The following is a 16,863-nucleotide window of genomic DNA, read 5'->3' on the forward strand; positions in this document are numbered from 1 at the left end:
AAGGTAAAGTAGTAAGTAAAATGTTTGAAAATTTAAGAAAATGTTATTTTTACACGATCCAGGAGACAACTTATTGTAGCTTACCCCAGATATCGCTGTCAGTATTCTTTACACCAATCACTGAAAATAGTAACTTAAAGGTATAAACTATGCCACGCCTATAAGGCTTGCAAATCGAAGCGTACGCAATTGGATTTAAAATGGAATTAACAACTGCAACACGTATTGCAAACAAATCAAGTTTTTCAGGTAATTTCTTTGATCCTATTTGATTGATCAAGACAACACTCTAAAAGTCAACTTTTTTGAATAATTAAGAAAAACAAAGTTTAAAACATATTTAAACGTTTAATTCTTAAATTTAAACATCGTTTAATTTATATATTTTTATATATATAATATTATATATTTTTATATATTTGTTAAATTGTTAAAATATATAAAATAGTATTTATGATTTTATGGAATTAAATCCATAAATTATTATCACTCTTAAAAAAAAATTAAACCTCACTTTCGTTTAAAACTTACGTATTTTTTTATAATTAATTGATTTAAGATTTTCGTTAAAATTTATACATTACACTAATGAGGTCGATTATATTTGAAACCAGTTTAAGAGTTAAATAGGAGTTTTAATTACCAGTCAGGGCAACAACAAAACAAATCAGCAACGTCTAAGTTAAGTTAAAATGAGTAAAAATTTAATCACATTATTTTACCTACCAGAAATGGCAGCCAGCTAAACCAAAAAAGAAGCATTAGTATAACTGTGAGATATGAGAACATTTTTTCTGTTTTTAAGTTGATCGTTTCCCCTTGCTTACTGTAGTTATGCGACATTTTGCGATGTCGGCGAATTAAGTTCTGAATTTTGTAAAACACAAATGCGTAACTAATGAATACAATCAAAATCATCCCTAAACCGTAAACTATAATAAATAAAGAATAAATTGTAGCGCCTCGAGTATCTCTTGAGTAATCAAAGTGGCAATAAGCGCCTTTGTAAAATGGTAGCATTTTACCAACACCAACTAGCGGTAAAGCAGATTGAATACAAGTGAAAAATATACTGAGACTCACTGCAATTTTTACTCGATTAATTGTAACCCATTTTTTGTGTGCGAATGGTTTAACAACTGCAATAAATCTTTCAAGGGCCATTAAAGTTAGAATAAGCATTGATCCTGAATTTATAGCGAACGCAATATAACCATAAAAGTCACACCAGAAACCTAAAAGATATTTTTTTTAAAACAAAGTATTGCACAAAATGTTTCATTTGCTCAAATTTTTAATCAAAAAATTAGGTTTTAGGGTATATATAAACATTTGTTAAAACGTAAGTTATATTTATAAACAAGAACAAATTGTCGCTTTAAAAACTTAAATTTATATATATATATATATATATATATATATATATATATATATATATATATATATATATATATATATATATATAAACTAATTTAAAACATCAGATAATACGAGTTCTCTCAATACTAAATATTAATTAAAACCTTAAAACGCTATTAACGTCTAGAAATAAATCAAAATTACCACGCAATAGCCAACCTGGAACCTATTTAATTAAGTGCAAATGCTCTAAAGTTTATGTTGGTGAATCAAAACTTCAAATAAGAACAAGGGTTTAACAACAACAAAAATTTTTGACTGAAGGCAAGTTAAACCAGTAAGCATTAGCTTTGCATAAAGTAAATTGCGACGAGGATATTGAATGGGATAGGGCAGAAACACTTAAAGCTGAGGATAAAAAATTTGAAAGAAAAGTCCGTGAAGCCTTGGAGATACAAAAACATCAATGTTCTCCAATGTACGATAATATTAATTTGGACAATGGACAATATGTTAAAACAAATTTTTGAACTTCATTTTTTTCATAGTAAAAGAAGCCATTATAAAGGTGACGTCAAAATTTAAAAAAAGCTTTTGTTGTTATTTAACGGTCACAATTTTTGTAATTATATTATATTATATGCTGATGATGCCGGTGCCTATAATCCGGCGAAAATTTCAAATAAATTATTTAGTATTGAGAGAATTCGTATTATCTGATGTTTTGAATTAGTTTATATATATATACTCTCGTACAAGATGTCAACATTTAAATCATATATATATATATATATATATATATATATATATATATATATATATATATATATATATATATATATATATATATATATATATATATATATATATATATATATATATATATATATATATATACATATTAGGGGTACACCTATACCTACTTTTGGTCAATACCGATGCATCGGTATCGGCCAAATGTTCTTTTTTACTAATAGGTATATTAGAATATGTTTTTTTCAAACATAACGTTAACTGTCAATTTTAATGCTCGTTTGTTTGCTACAATTTTCTTAATGCTTAGTTGCTTTGCTCGCTGTTAATTTATTTTTTATTCATTTTTATTTCTAAGTTTAATTCCTAGAATATAGTTAGAAATATATATATATATATATATATATATATATATATATATATATATATATATATATATATATATATATATATATATATATATATATAAATATATATATATTTATATATTTATTTATATATATATTTATATATATATTTATATATATATATATATATTTTATATATATATATATATATATATATATATATATATATATATATATATATATATATATATATATATATATATTTATATATATAGAGTATGAATTTCCACAAGAGGGGCCCAGTCAAGTACTTTTAACGAGACAAATAAACGATCAAGGAAAATTATATTAATACTAAAAAAAGTTTTTTATGGAATCAAAATATTACGTAACTCATTTGTACAGTTTTTATTATGTCTGAATGCATCAAATTCCACATTTTCTCATGTTCCACTGAAAAAAGAACACAATTTTCAACATGCTCTGATGTCAAACGATTTGCTAGACGAGTTTTGACAAGTTTCAGTTTGCCGAAAACTCTCTCACACTCTGCTGAATTTGTTGGAATTGACTGAATATCTTGTATAGGACTGCAACAGAAGGGAATAGAGCATTTAACATAGTCTTCAGCATAAAATTGGAAATGGTGAGGAAAAAAGGCAAAGTTTTGTTATTCTTCTCAGCAGCCTTTTTGTAGATCTCCACAAAATCATCCATTTCAGTAGTGAATTCATTTAAACTGAACCAATTTTTGGATTTTTCAAGCACTGATTGAATTTTTTTTTGTGAATTAGAGTTATGAAAACTATGACTAATATCTTCACTCATATTTTTCAATAACAAGATGTCTATGTTTTTTAAAAATTTCCGCTGTGAAGAAAATTTGTCAACAAGAACTGCAGTTCCTAAACTCACTACAGTATAAAACACTTCTGCTAGCCACTGATATTTAGCCTGAGTAAGCCGCTCATCTTCTGTTTTATCGAAGTCCAGCCGTTTTTTTCTGCAAGTCCTTTTCTCAACAAATATTTGCTGTTCAAGATAAGCTTTAGTTGCAATTTTAACAGCAGATAATATAGCATTTTGGCCAGCACTGTCCCTTAGTATTTGAAGCTTTTCCAGTGATACATCGACAGACATTATAGCAATGGAAAAATCAAGTTTTATTTACAAATCAAATTTTATTTAGAAAACCCAAGATAGTAAAAATTTCTTTGAAGAGACATAAAGTCACAATTGTTGACATATGACTGAAATCGGGATGAAAGACCTTGTGCTTCACTTTGAATATTCATTTTTAATTCCATGTTATTTGAAATTTGTTACTGCAGGGTATAGTGTCAGCAGTTGGTCTATAGCATTTTGTTAGGCACTGAAACAAACACTGTGGCTAGAAGCCAGTTCAAGAAATTTATTCACATCCTCAAGAAGAGATTAGCACTTCTCAAATATATTATTTCGTTTTCTAGAGTTTCCGTTTAGAAAAGTCTTTAACTTCTGCACATACCCAGGCTTGTTTCTGTTTCAAAAAGGCTAACAGAAACAACAGAAGATTTCGCTCAAGCTTTCATAACCAGATTTGTTCCATGAGATCCACAATAAATATTTATTGTCATGGGAGAACATTGCTTCAAATGTGTTGCTACTCCTTTGTTTATTCCTTGCATATTGGTCGCACCATCAAAAGACATACCCACACACTTTTGAATACCTACGTTATTTGATTTGAGTTCATCTTTGATTTTTTCACTTATTCCTTCACCAGTAGTTGTTTCAGTTTCAACCATTGAAATCAGATCCTTTACAACGGCCTCTTCTGCAACAAACGTAACATAACGTAATACAATAGAAGTTTGCTCACAGAGTGAGCAAACTTCTATTGTATTACGTTATGTTACATCAGTAGTGCCATCAGCTGATAGTGAAAAGAATACTGAATTATTTACCTCTTCTGAAATATCCTGAAATATTACCATCTGTGTTATAGTATGAATTATGTGTTATAGTATGAATTATGTGTTATAGTATGAATTATGTGTCATAGTATGAATTTGTTTTGTGTATAATTAGAAAAAAACGTAGTTCTAGCACCCCTTCCAGCAGATTGTTTTCGAGTACTGCGAATATTTGAAAGTTTTTTATTCAGCACCTCATCATACTGAGTCATTAAATTTAGAAATTTACCCGCAGCACATTGAAAGGCTTCACTTTTTTCAGAGTCATTGTAAAAGTTGACTTCCTCATTACCACATAAAGAATAAAAAATACTCTCTGCAATCAAATACCGAATAGCATCAATAACTTGTATTAGGTATTGATGAAGTTACTCCGCTTCTTTACGTTTTTTGTTCAGATGTCTCATGGTTTCAATATTTAATATTTTATCAATTGTGGAGTCTGATAATGCATGAATCATAGCTTCAGCAGTATCTCGATGTTTTTTCTGGGTGCAATGCTTTGTTATGACATCATAACAAAGACTTAAGTTTGAACAATTATCAAACCCATCACGTAAAGAATTTGTGTCATCTCTTGATCCAAAGCATAAACAAACAATGCAAAAAATATTGTCTAGTGATAGAAAATAGGTTAGCCATGACCTTTTCTGCATAACTTCATTGACATTACCTTTAACTGATTCAGTGTAATACTTAGATAATCTTGAATATTTTGTTGGCTCATTTGGCCCTAATACAATAAATTGCTTTTTATCGATCATATTTGCATTTTTCAACTCTAGAAATTTAGCTGGATCATTTTCATTGACATTTACAACGTTGTCTGGTTGCTTCTGAATAATCTTTTTTGCTAGAGTTAGATTTGCCGCTGCAGTTACAGGCACTTCATAATTACCCATTTCTACAGTCACTCTCTCAGTTTCAGTAATTTTTCGGTTTCTGAATGTTTCTGAATATTGTAGTTCTGCTCCTTTATCTGCTGCAATTATGATATCTTGATTATTGTCTGTTTCTTGTACAGACAATTGGTCACTAATCTCTGTTATTGGCTATGTTTCAATAATAGGCTTACTTGTGATATTCACAATGGATGTTGATGTTAATTCTAGATTTTCTGTTGCTGTAAAGGATGTCCTAGCTTTTCTCTGTATTTGTGGCACTTTCACTGACGCGAGACCTGCCGTTAACTTTAATTGATTTGGATCATTACCATCTGCTTTCAATTCATATTGCCGTTTTTAAGCTTTTTTTCTGCACCAGATTTGTATTTCCATGTTGCCTCTTTCATTTTTTTCCCCCCTTCATTTAACCTGAAACATAAATAAATATAAAACTAAAAATATGTACTATGATCGAAACCAGGGTGTTGGTTTCTTTCGTTTGAGTTATATATACTATCTGTCCATGGAATTTATAAATAGTAATACTATTTATAAATTCCTTAGACCAATAGGGAGTGGACTGAAGCATATTGAGTTGTAGTGAATGAAGTAATAACAAAAATTCATTAAACCATATTTATCAATATTCATTAACCACATTTATCAATGCATAGCAAATAAATTCATGCATTTTATATATTTATTGTTTTGAACTTTTTAATAACAATTTTTTTTTTTTCTTTTGATGGGATAGTTAATTTCATCCGATAAAGAGGAGACATCATTTAATCGTTCGTCACTACAATGCTTGTTTTTGGTATTCTTTTCTGTCTGCCTTTACCTTCTTCTGTTTCAGCCGCCCTTGCCTTAACACATTGTTCTCTTCGTTTTTTAGCAGAGATGCTCATTGTTCAGCTGATTCATTTGCTCTAGCTCGAAATTTTCGTTCTCTTTCTCAAGCAAGACAAGCTAATCGATCAACTTCAGTTTTCTGCTTTCTTTTTTTATTTAGCTTTCTTCTTTATATTTCTACGTTGATAAGATATTTTCTTTTTACTTATTTACTTTAAGACTTTCATTATTATTTTTAATTACTATTTATAAGTAAAGTATTAAAGCATTACTTACTTTTTTACAGTATAAAATCTATCAATTTCAGGTCAACAACGTTTTTTGTCATTATGATTCAACAGCGATTTTATTTATTTACGCTAAACAAAGTTTGTTGTTTTTAATTTGTTTTAATTACTTTTCTTAACGATTTCCTTTATAATTATTGTTTGTTTGTTTTGCGCGGACACCAAACAAACAAACAAACCGACGTGAAAGCAAGTTAAATAAAATGTTGTAAAAAATGCCCTGATAAAAGGGAGATATAAGGGAAGATTTAATTAGTCCCTTATATATATATAAGGGACTAATTAAATCTTCTAAAAAAAATAAAATCTGTATGAAAAATACTTTTAAAAAAACTTATCAAAACGGAAAAATATATAAAATTTACAAAAACCTGAAAAAAGAAGCTTAAAAAAATTATTTCTCAAATATTACAAAATAATATCAGAAATAACAAAAAAATTTGGTAAATAATAAAGGAAGTGATAGGAAAAGAAAAGAAAACTCGTGGTAATACTTACCAAAATATTTATATACTGAGGATGAAAGAACAATAAGTAATAAGAAAAAAGACATTGCAGACCGTTTTAATACTTTTTATAAACGTGGGTAAAAACCAAAATAAATAAAATAATACCAGGAAAAAAATTTTTTAAATCTAAACTAAAAGAAGTGAATTATGTAATGGATAAGCTTGAGGTATCACCTGATGAACTTCGGTTTGCTTTTAATATAATAAAACCAAACAAAAGCAAAGTTATTTTTAATCTTTCATTAAAAAAAAAAAAATAGTTTTTCCTGACCTCTTGAATCCAGCTAGAGTGGTTCCAATATTTAAAGGTGGTGATATCCCAAAGGTATCTAATTATAGACCTATTTCAATACTCCCATGTCTTTCTAAAATTCTAGAGCGAATAATGCATAATAGGCTTTACAACTATCTTGCAACTTACAAAGTTCTCAATAATAATAAGTACGAATTTAGAAAGGGGCACTCAACAGAACATGCAGTAACTAAATTAGTTAAAGAAATATTAAATGGGTTTGAAAACAACCAATATACTCTGGAGTGTTTATTGATCTCTCAAAAGCCTTTGATACTGTGAACTACGATATTTTTTTGTACAAACTTAAAAGTTATGGAGTCAAAAATAATAATTTTAAATGGTTTTGTTCTTATCTTAAAAATCGTAAACAATGTGTATCTTATGACAAGATACACATTGTTTGCTACACTAAATTAGAAAACATTACCTGCGGAGTTCCACAGGGATATTCTATCTATTCTAATCTAGGGCCTTTATTGTTTATTACTTATATCAACGATATTTATTTATCATTTAGTATACTAAACTTCATTCTTTTTGCTGACGACACTCAAGTTTTTTATACCTACATTAACATTAAAACAATCTTTACCTAATTGTTACCAACTTTACCTTTAAATAATTTAAACAATCTTTAATTAATTTAATTCATTGAGGTTATCAAGTTCATGATTGCCTAATTACTATGAATCATGAACTTGATAACCTCAATGAATAGTTTAAAGCCAACATACTCTCTCTGAAACCTACAAAATACACATATTCTCACTTTTCTAAATCTTTTAAATCTGACATGTTGCCCTTAAAACTCCCGGATATTTCAATAGAAAAATAAAGTTGCAACGGACATTCTGAGTTAAATTCTTAGGCGTTTTAACATAAGCAAATAAGTAAGAAAGAGCATATCCATCTAATAGAAAACAAAGTTTCAAAAAGTATTGGAACCACGTATAAAATTAGATATATATTGGATAAAAATTGTTTAAAATCTTAAATACTTTTCATTTATTCATAACTATCTTAGTCATAGTAACAGTGCAAGTCTATCCGTCAAGACTGACGTGTTTCTTAAAAAAACAAAAGCTAGCAAGCCGCCTTATATTAAATGCTAATAATTACACCTGTGCGAATCCACTGCTTAGAAAGCTTGGAGTGCTGAATGTTTATCAATTAAATATTTATAATATTCTTTTATTTTTGTCTAGATTAAAATATCATATGTTGTCTTATATTTTATACTTTATTAAAGATCATAAATATCAAACGAAGCATTCGTTGCCTAATTATCAGGTACAAAATTATTTTAAAACAATCCGAATCCTCAATAACTTACCGAGGGCCACATTTGTGGAACTCATTTCTCTCAAATATATATATATATATATATATATATATATATATATATACATATATATATATATATATATATATATATATATATATATATATATATATATATATATATATATATATATATATATATATATATATATATATATATATATATATATATATATATGTATATATATGTATATAATAAGACCCACAAGCAAAAAATGCACATCTTTTAGTCAAATTTTTTAAAGTCAATTTAAGAACCGCGCCTTTTTTTTTAAAATAGCAATAAAACGCTCAAGTTATTATATGCTACTTTTACTTATATTATTTTTGTAAAACAACAAAAGTAGATGTTTTCCTCGTTAGTCTTTTTTTTGTGTATGACATATTTTTAGCTTTTACTTCTTTCAACTACAATGTAAAATATTCATGAAAAATACAAAGTATTAAGTCTTTTATAGATTAATAAATTTTATTGAAGAGTGTTTTTAAGAAATATAAATTTTTTATGCGTACAGACTGCATACAAAGACGATTTTAGGGGGAGGGTGTGTGGGGGAAGTGGATGTTTTACCCCTTCAAAGAAGGTCATTTTTAAGTTATAGTTGGTTTTTTGACGAATTTAGATTGCTAGTCGTGTATTTGACACAATTCATTCGGGTGAATTTTAGTTTTTAAGGACCTTATTTATTTATTATTTTTAAGAAACGTTTAACGGATTTCCATCCCTCCATCCCCTCATTTTTTAATATATTGATTTATTAAGTCAAAAGTGTTCTAGCAAGGTTGTGGCGAGTGAGATTTTTTTTTTTAGTTTTTTATTTTAGGTGCCCCAAGATATCTCTACAGTCTTATCATAGAATACCGCGGAAGAGCATTTAAAAGGAAGTTTACGCCTCCTTCCTTATTGATGTTGTAAAATTTCCCCAGAGGTGGCGTTAAACAATGGATCGTTTGCTCCTGAGGCAAGTGCGCTACCCGCTGCGCCACGACTTGAAAGCTTATTTAAACTTAGCGGTGGAATTTATGACCTCAAAGTTGAAAACACTTATTTAAACTTAGCGGTGGAATTTATGACCTCAAAGTTATTAGTTCTTGATTTTTATTGCTTAATTTTTAAATAGTTCAAATTTAGCAGAAAAAATTTCCATACTTTTTGTCTTTCATTAATCAATAACTTCTTAAAATCAAGAAAATATTGTAAAATACTGCAAATATTTATATCAAATTTTTTTATATATAATTTTACAGTTTTCAGTAATTTGTAGACCAATTTAATAGATAATGATAAATACGGCAATGAATATTAATATGCATAATATATAACAGAATAAAACAGTTTTAGAAAATTTTGAAAACAAATGATCTTAGTTGCTACTTATATTTATAATAAAAAAACTTAATACCTAAAAATTAATAAACTACCAAAAAAAGTGTTTTCAAAGAGGCTTTTCTAAAATTTGTATGATCTGCTTCACAACATTTTACCATAAAATTGTCCATAACAACTGCCTAAATAAGACATATTACTCATTAATTATAAAATAACTTTTTTTTTGTTGAAAATTTCCAAAATTTCCGGAAAATTTCCCGAATTGAAAGTTTCCGGGAAATTTTGAACCTTACTGTAAAGTTCTTTGCAACTAGTTGAAAATTCATATTTAGAATACATATTAAATTAAAAACTTTGTCTAAAAAATTGAAATAAATTATTATTTATTGTAATAATAATAATAATAGCCTATAATACTAATAACAGCTGACAAATTTTTGTTTGTTTGAATGTTAGATTTTTCTAACTACGTTAAAACTGAAAACATTGCATTTTTAATAAGATGTCATGTAAATTTTTAAAATAATTTACTCTATTATTACAGGCTCATTGCCAATCTACAAGTTTACCACAAAGAGGAGGATATATATGTGTGTGTGTGTATATATATATATATATATATATATATATATTCTATTACTATATATATATATATATATATAGTAAATATATATATATATATATATATATATATATATATATATATATATATATATATATATATATTAGGGTGGTGGTAAAAACAACTTATTTTAAAAATGTCAGCTGACAACCCCTAAATGTGTTTTATATAATAAAATAATACTGGATTTAAAAAATTTTTGAATAAAAAATATTTTTACGGATGCCACAAGGCCCTTAGGGCCTTGTGGCACCCGTATAATAAAACAGGTTCCTAATATTATAAAAAAAAAAGTTTTTCAAAAGTATGTCATGTTGGGTCTCAAATGATGCAAAAATATATAAAAATTTCAAAAATATGAATCGTTTTATAAATATATTATTTTTTTAGATTTTAGTAAATAGAAAATGACATTTTTTAATTTATAACAAAAAAAAGGGAATTTAACAAGATTTTTTTAATTATAATTTTTTTATCTCTGCTTTTTATAAAACAATGATTATTTTTGAAATTTTTACATAATTTTGCTTCATTTGACAACATGATATACTTTTGAAAAACTTTTTTTTTAATAATATTAGGAACCTGTTTGATGTATAAGGGCCTTGTGGCACCCGTAAAATTATTTTTTATTCAAAAATTTTTTAAATCCAGTATTATTTTATTATATAAAACACATTTAGGGGTTGTCAGCTGACATTTTTAAAATAAGTTGTTTTTACCACCACCCTAATATATATATATATATATATATATATATATATATATATATATATATATATATATATATATATATATATATAAATCAGTAAAAACACTTATCTAATTTTTGATTACTTCAATCAGTAGGTTCATCAGGAAGATTCTTCCTGATGAACCTACTGATGGTGAAACACAGTGTTGAAGTAATCAAAAATTAGATGGGTGTTTTTACTAATTTATTATTGCTCTGTTCTTTAAGAACATTGAGCACTCTATTTGTAGAATACACTAACATAATTTATAATTTATATATATATATATATATATATATATATATATATATATATATATATATATATATATATATATATATATATATATATATATATATATATATATATATATATGAAAAGTACATGGGAAGAAGCAGCAGAGTCACGTTTAAACAGTTTTGAGAAAGTATATATTATTCATTTATAAAAGTTTTCATATAAAGCATAGAAGTAGTTTAGAAAAAATTTTTGCTTGATTAATTTATCTGAAGTTTACATTTTTAATAAAATATTTGTAAATATTTAAAAGAGTCTTTGTATAAAGGATTCATAAATACTTTCTTAAAACTTTTTAAATGCAACTATGCCGTTTTTTCCCGTATACTCTCCATATGTATATATTTCCCGTGTACTCTTCATATATATATATATATATATATATATATATATATATATATATATATATATATATATATATATATATATATATATATATATATATATATATTTTTATATATATACATTTTTTTTTTTTTTTTTTTTAATATATTTAAAGTTGAAATGAAGCGGAGCAATATGCATTTTCAGATATACAGACCAAAGTGGATGGCTGCTAAGTGACATCTTTAGTAACAACCGCAACAAAGCAACTATTAAAGCGACAACAACACTGTGTTTGTTTTAAAAAACTACTTCATGTTGTACCAATTATGATGCAGATGTAGATGTACCAAAATTAGTTTTCAAGTTAGTGCAACTCAGAAAAAAAAGTTTTCCATTTCATCTCATTCAGATTCTGATGTCTCTGATGAAATCATTTTGTAATTCAGAGATTGATTACAAATCTGGGATGTAATATGTTCATCTGGAATAAATAAAAATTTGTTTCAATTACTAGGTCTTCTTGAAGAGGACAAATTAGACAATTTATTTGACTAGGAAATTGCTCTGAATATAGATTGGTTATTTATTTAGTGGAACCAGTTTCCTGTTTCAACTGTGTAAAGCAGCGTTTTATGAATCATACCAGAGTATTAACTATTATTAATTTCATTTGTTGTAGTTTATATAAGCTTATAGTGTCTATTTTAGTAATTATGTTTAAAACTGTTTTATATAGATTTGACAGTTTATTATAGTTTAAGTCTTTTATGAATGGTACATTTAAGTCATTCATAAATAAAACTAGCTTGTTTATTAAAACCACAAAGAGCCTTTGTATTTTTTAATAAAACAATTTAAATTTTTAATACGAAAATTTTTAATAAGAAAATTTTTATTTATGAAGTATATAATTATGAAGTATAATTTTTGTTTATGAAGTAAATTGTGCTATTTTAAAAAAGACATGTGTATATTTTTTATGTTTTTAGTAGTAAAAGTCGTACTTTTTCACTAAAACAACGCATATTTATTTTATATGTTGTTGATGCTGTTTTGTTAACAGGCTTAACTTAAAGTGTGTAAATTGTTGTTAGTGTCCTTTAAAGCACTAACTAGTAATAATAAATGAATTTTTTCATAGCATAAAGTATTTTTTTTTAGTATGAAGTTTTGTAAATTGTAATAGTGTGCCTTATGATTGAAATATAATAATTAAGCCATGGGCTCTCAAATAAGCTTCATATTGTATAATTTGTAAAACATGGCGGCTGTGTACTTGATTACAAATAATTTCTTACTTATGTACTTAATTAACAATTATAAAATGGATAAAGGCTGTGTAAGTTCAAAAAAGCATTACATTACACAAAATCTATCAAATGTAAATTTAAACAGAAAGTCTGTCTAAACCTATACATTTAAACGTTTAATTATAAAAAAAATAATAATAAAATAAGGAAAAACGTTCAATAAACGTTTCTCCACGCAACGGCCTTGTTCGTGTTTCGGAGTAATAGAGTTGAGAGAGGGTTATACCACATATAAGTAGTCTCCTCGTCTGTAGTGGCCTTCTCGGTGTTGAGGAGATAAACTAACAAAAAAAAAAAAAAAAACGTTCGCTGTTTGTTATTTGAAAGTTCGCTTTAAACGTTCAAGAACTGTAAATCGGAGTTCACAAAAGTTGGTTTACATAATGTTTTCAGCGAACGTCACGCGAACTTAAATAAGCGTTAAGGCAAAGTTTATTTAGGTTCAATAAACATTAATTGTTAGGTGGCATGGTTACCGATGCACCCCTAATATATATAATACATACATATATATATATATATATATATATATATATATATATATATATATATATATATATATATATAAATGTGCTTTAAATATTTTTAGGTTGTAAGTATTTTAGGTAACCTGACTATAAAGGGGGACTTATTTTTTATCAGTTTTTTTAAATTGAACTTCTATTTTAATTTAAAAATGTGCGATTTGGGTAAAAATAAATTCGATACAAAAATTATATATTTTTGATAATTTTGATGACCTTAAGGACTTGGCCGGCCTAAGTAATATAAGGGCCCAAATCACCAAAAACCTGAGGTTGAATTTAAGATATTTAAATTTTTCATAATGCTCATATAATATTATTTCTAAGTGGCAGATAATTTATCTTTTGGATTTTCTGATAAATTTCAGCCAGGCACAATACTCTTTTATCCTTCAATTAAGCTGCCACTAACACTAACCTTAATAGCTTAATAATAACTTCTTATTTACTTTTTTCATTTTTTTTTACATATAATACTCTAAGCGAGCTTACTGTGGGTGTTAGGGTGTTATTAGTATGATTGCTTTAAGATCAGCAAATACCTACAAAAATTTCAACACCTGACAAAAACGTGAACTGATTCTGTTGTATTGCTGTAGATAAATTGATAAAAGCAAAGGATTTGTGAGTAATATTATTCATTAAATATTGAAAAATTATGTTCGCAATATATATAATAAATTTTATATATATAATAATATTTTATTATCAAACAAAAAAACGCTATCTTTTGTATATTGTATTCTTTAAATAGCTTTGCAGCACAAATAAATAGCTCCGTGTTATTTTGGTTTACTTTTGAACAATAAGTTTTCTAAAACTGTTTGAACAATAAGTTTTCTAGTGAACCTTTTGACTGCGAGATTTTTTACAGAAGTGTTTGCATTGTGGTTTTTGTCTCCAGCAAGCCGACTTCAATAAAGTTTTTTGGAGTCGTGTCAAGCCGACTCCAATAAAGTTAATGCTAATTTTTGCTCAGGGGTCGTTTGCAAATTACGTCACGCAATAGAGAGAAGGAAGTGATTTTGTGACAATTTGTTACAAGGGATTCTTAATTTTGGTACAACTTTTTTATTTATACAGTTTTAAATGGATCTATAGGAGTGCAAAAAGTTTAACTTCATTATAAATATTATATGTATTGATAACCAATTTTAAAGTTTTATAGTCTTTTTTAGGCTGTGGTTAAACAAACGTATTTAAACAAATCAATTTTTTTAGGTCGTGGTTAAGAACAATTTGTAACATTGCTATTTACAGTCTGGTCAGTAGCTCGTGAAAGAATGAGAGGTACAAAAATTTGAAGTACAAAAAAGTGAATTGACCAAAGTTGAAGGAGGTTATGTTTGATTTTAAGAATTAGGGCCACCATAAAAAAGAAAACTACTTGAAAAAATTTTCAAGTTTTTTCAAGTTACCAGCACAGTATGCTAGTAACTTAAAAAATTTTAAATTAAAACTAATTCACTGACATCAATAAGTTGTTTCTATTTCTAATTTATGCAACTTTCGTAATCATGTAGATATTTAAATTGCATTTAAATAAAATATCGATGCAGAAACACGCGTTTTAATTTATATGATTAGGAAAAGTTCTTGTTATTTGCAACTCGGTTATCAAGTAGAAGTGGAATTAATCTTTGATTGAAATCAAAAAACAGTGGAATGCTAAAGGAAAAAATTATATTAAGACTGCTCCAATTAAGTTGAATTGATCGCAAAACGATAAACGCGCACAACATATTGATTCGAAATTCTGCACAGAAACCATTATGCGTCTTGATAGAAAATTTTCTGCACAGAAACCATTATGCGTCTGAAGATAGCATCCCTTCTTAAAGATAGTATCACTTCTTGATGTCTGAAAATATCTTATTTATCAGTCGGGATGACAAAACCAAAATAGATTACCCTTTATGGCTTAATCTGACATTGCTACCATAAAGTCTTCTGCATTTGTAGCAGTTGCACTGAATCGTAAACATTTTATCATTTTGTATCAAGTAATCATGTTTGCAACCAGCGCACAGTGGGCCAGAGGTGAGCAAAACCTTTCTAAACCAACTTTTATATTGGAGTGATTTCTTTTTGGAAATTTAATCTAGAAACTCTGATATAATTTCTTCCCTACTGTGACTTTTGAGCTCATTAATTTTAATACAAAAATGGCAAAATTGTATTTTTTGTATTTAAGTATTGGTTAAAATGTAAAAAATCATAAAAAAGTGAAATATGAGGGCAACAAGCCAATATTACATTATTTTAATTTCTTAAAAGTTTATATTAGTCCATTGACATCATAGGCTGCCAAAATTTTAGGGCTTATTTTTTTCCAGCCTCCAATTATTGCAATTTTTAGCAAAGCATCATAATTGACATATGTGTAAACATACAAATGTTTGGAGTTTGCTGCATGTCTGGAAGTTAGCTCAAACACCAAAAAATGCTGTATCAGTCACTAAAGAAAATATTTATTCTTTGTATTTATGTATGCAAAAAATTTTTGTTTATGTAATAAGAAAAGTTTAGTTTAGTTAAGAGTTAAAATTAGTTTGTTTACAAGAAAAAAAGTTTTTTTAATTCTCGTTGTGCTGAAAGCGAGAAAACTACATCATCTAATACTTTCAGTTTTAATGTCGTCTAAATAACTTTTCTAAAATGTCGTTTTCATCTAGAAAAGTTTACTTTAAATGTGTCAAATGTGTTTTGTTCATTTAAATAACGCCCATAAAATGGAAAAACAGTAATTTAATTGTAAAAATTAGTCATTTCATACACCCTAATGTTAATAAAGTTCAACTTTATTAACATTAGGGTGTATAAAATGAGCGTTTGTATTTAACATTAGGGTGTATAAAATGAGCGTTAAGTATATAAAACAAATAAAAATCATAAAAATATCTTGGCAACCCCTGACCACACCTACCTGTGCAATTATAACCACTCCTGAAGACCAAATATGGCCAGATTTAATTTTCCTGATATCAACTACCTATATTTCGACCTACAAAATATGCCATTTAATTAAAAAACCCTCGAGATATTCCAGGGCCATCTTTGATCACTCCTAAAATGATCCCCTGAGCGGTCATGACCACTCTTGAAGACCGAATATGTCCGTTTTAAATTCCCTGACC

General features: G+C 26.9%; 1 protein-coding gene across 5 annotated transcripts in view; it reads right to left on the reverse strand.

Moving 5' to 3' along the window:
• Positions 1–16,863, reverse strand: part of LOC100213026 (beta-2 adrenergic receptor) — a 30,853-nt gene that overhangs the window by 776 nt on the left and 13,214 nt on the right. For all 5 annotated transcript variants that reach the window (XM_065809998.1, XM_065810000.1, XM_065809997.1 and 2 more), the window contains exons 3-4: positions 727–1,235; positions 85–289 (exon numbers count right to left, since the gene is read on the reverse strand). In XM_065809998.1, the coding sequence (XP_065666070.1) occupies positions 85–289; positions 727–1,235 (714 nt within the window). The remainder of the gene's footprint in view (positions 1–84; positions 290–726; positions 1,236–16,863) is intronic.

This window comes from Hydra vulgaris, chromosome 11 (assembly GCF_038396675.1).
Source record: "Hydra vulgaris chromosome 11, alternate assembly HydraT2T_AEP".
NCBI classification, from domain to species: domain Eukaryota; kingdom Metazoa; phylum Cnidaria; class Hydrozoa; order Anthoathecata; family Hydridae; genus Hydra; species Hydra vulgaris.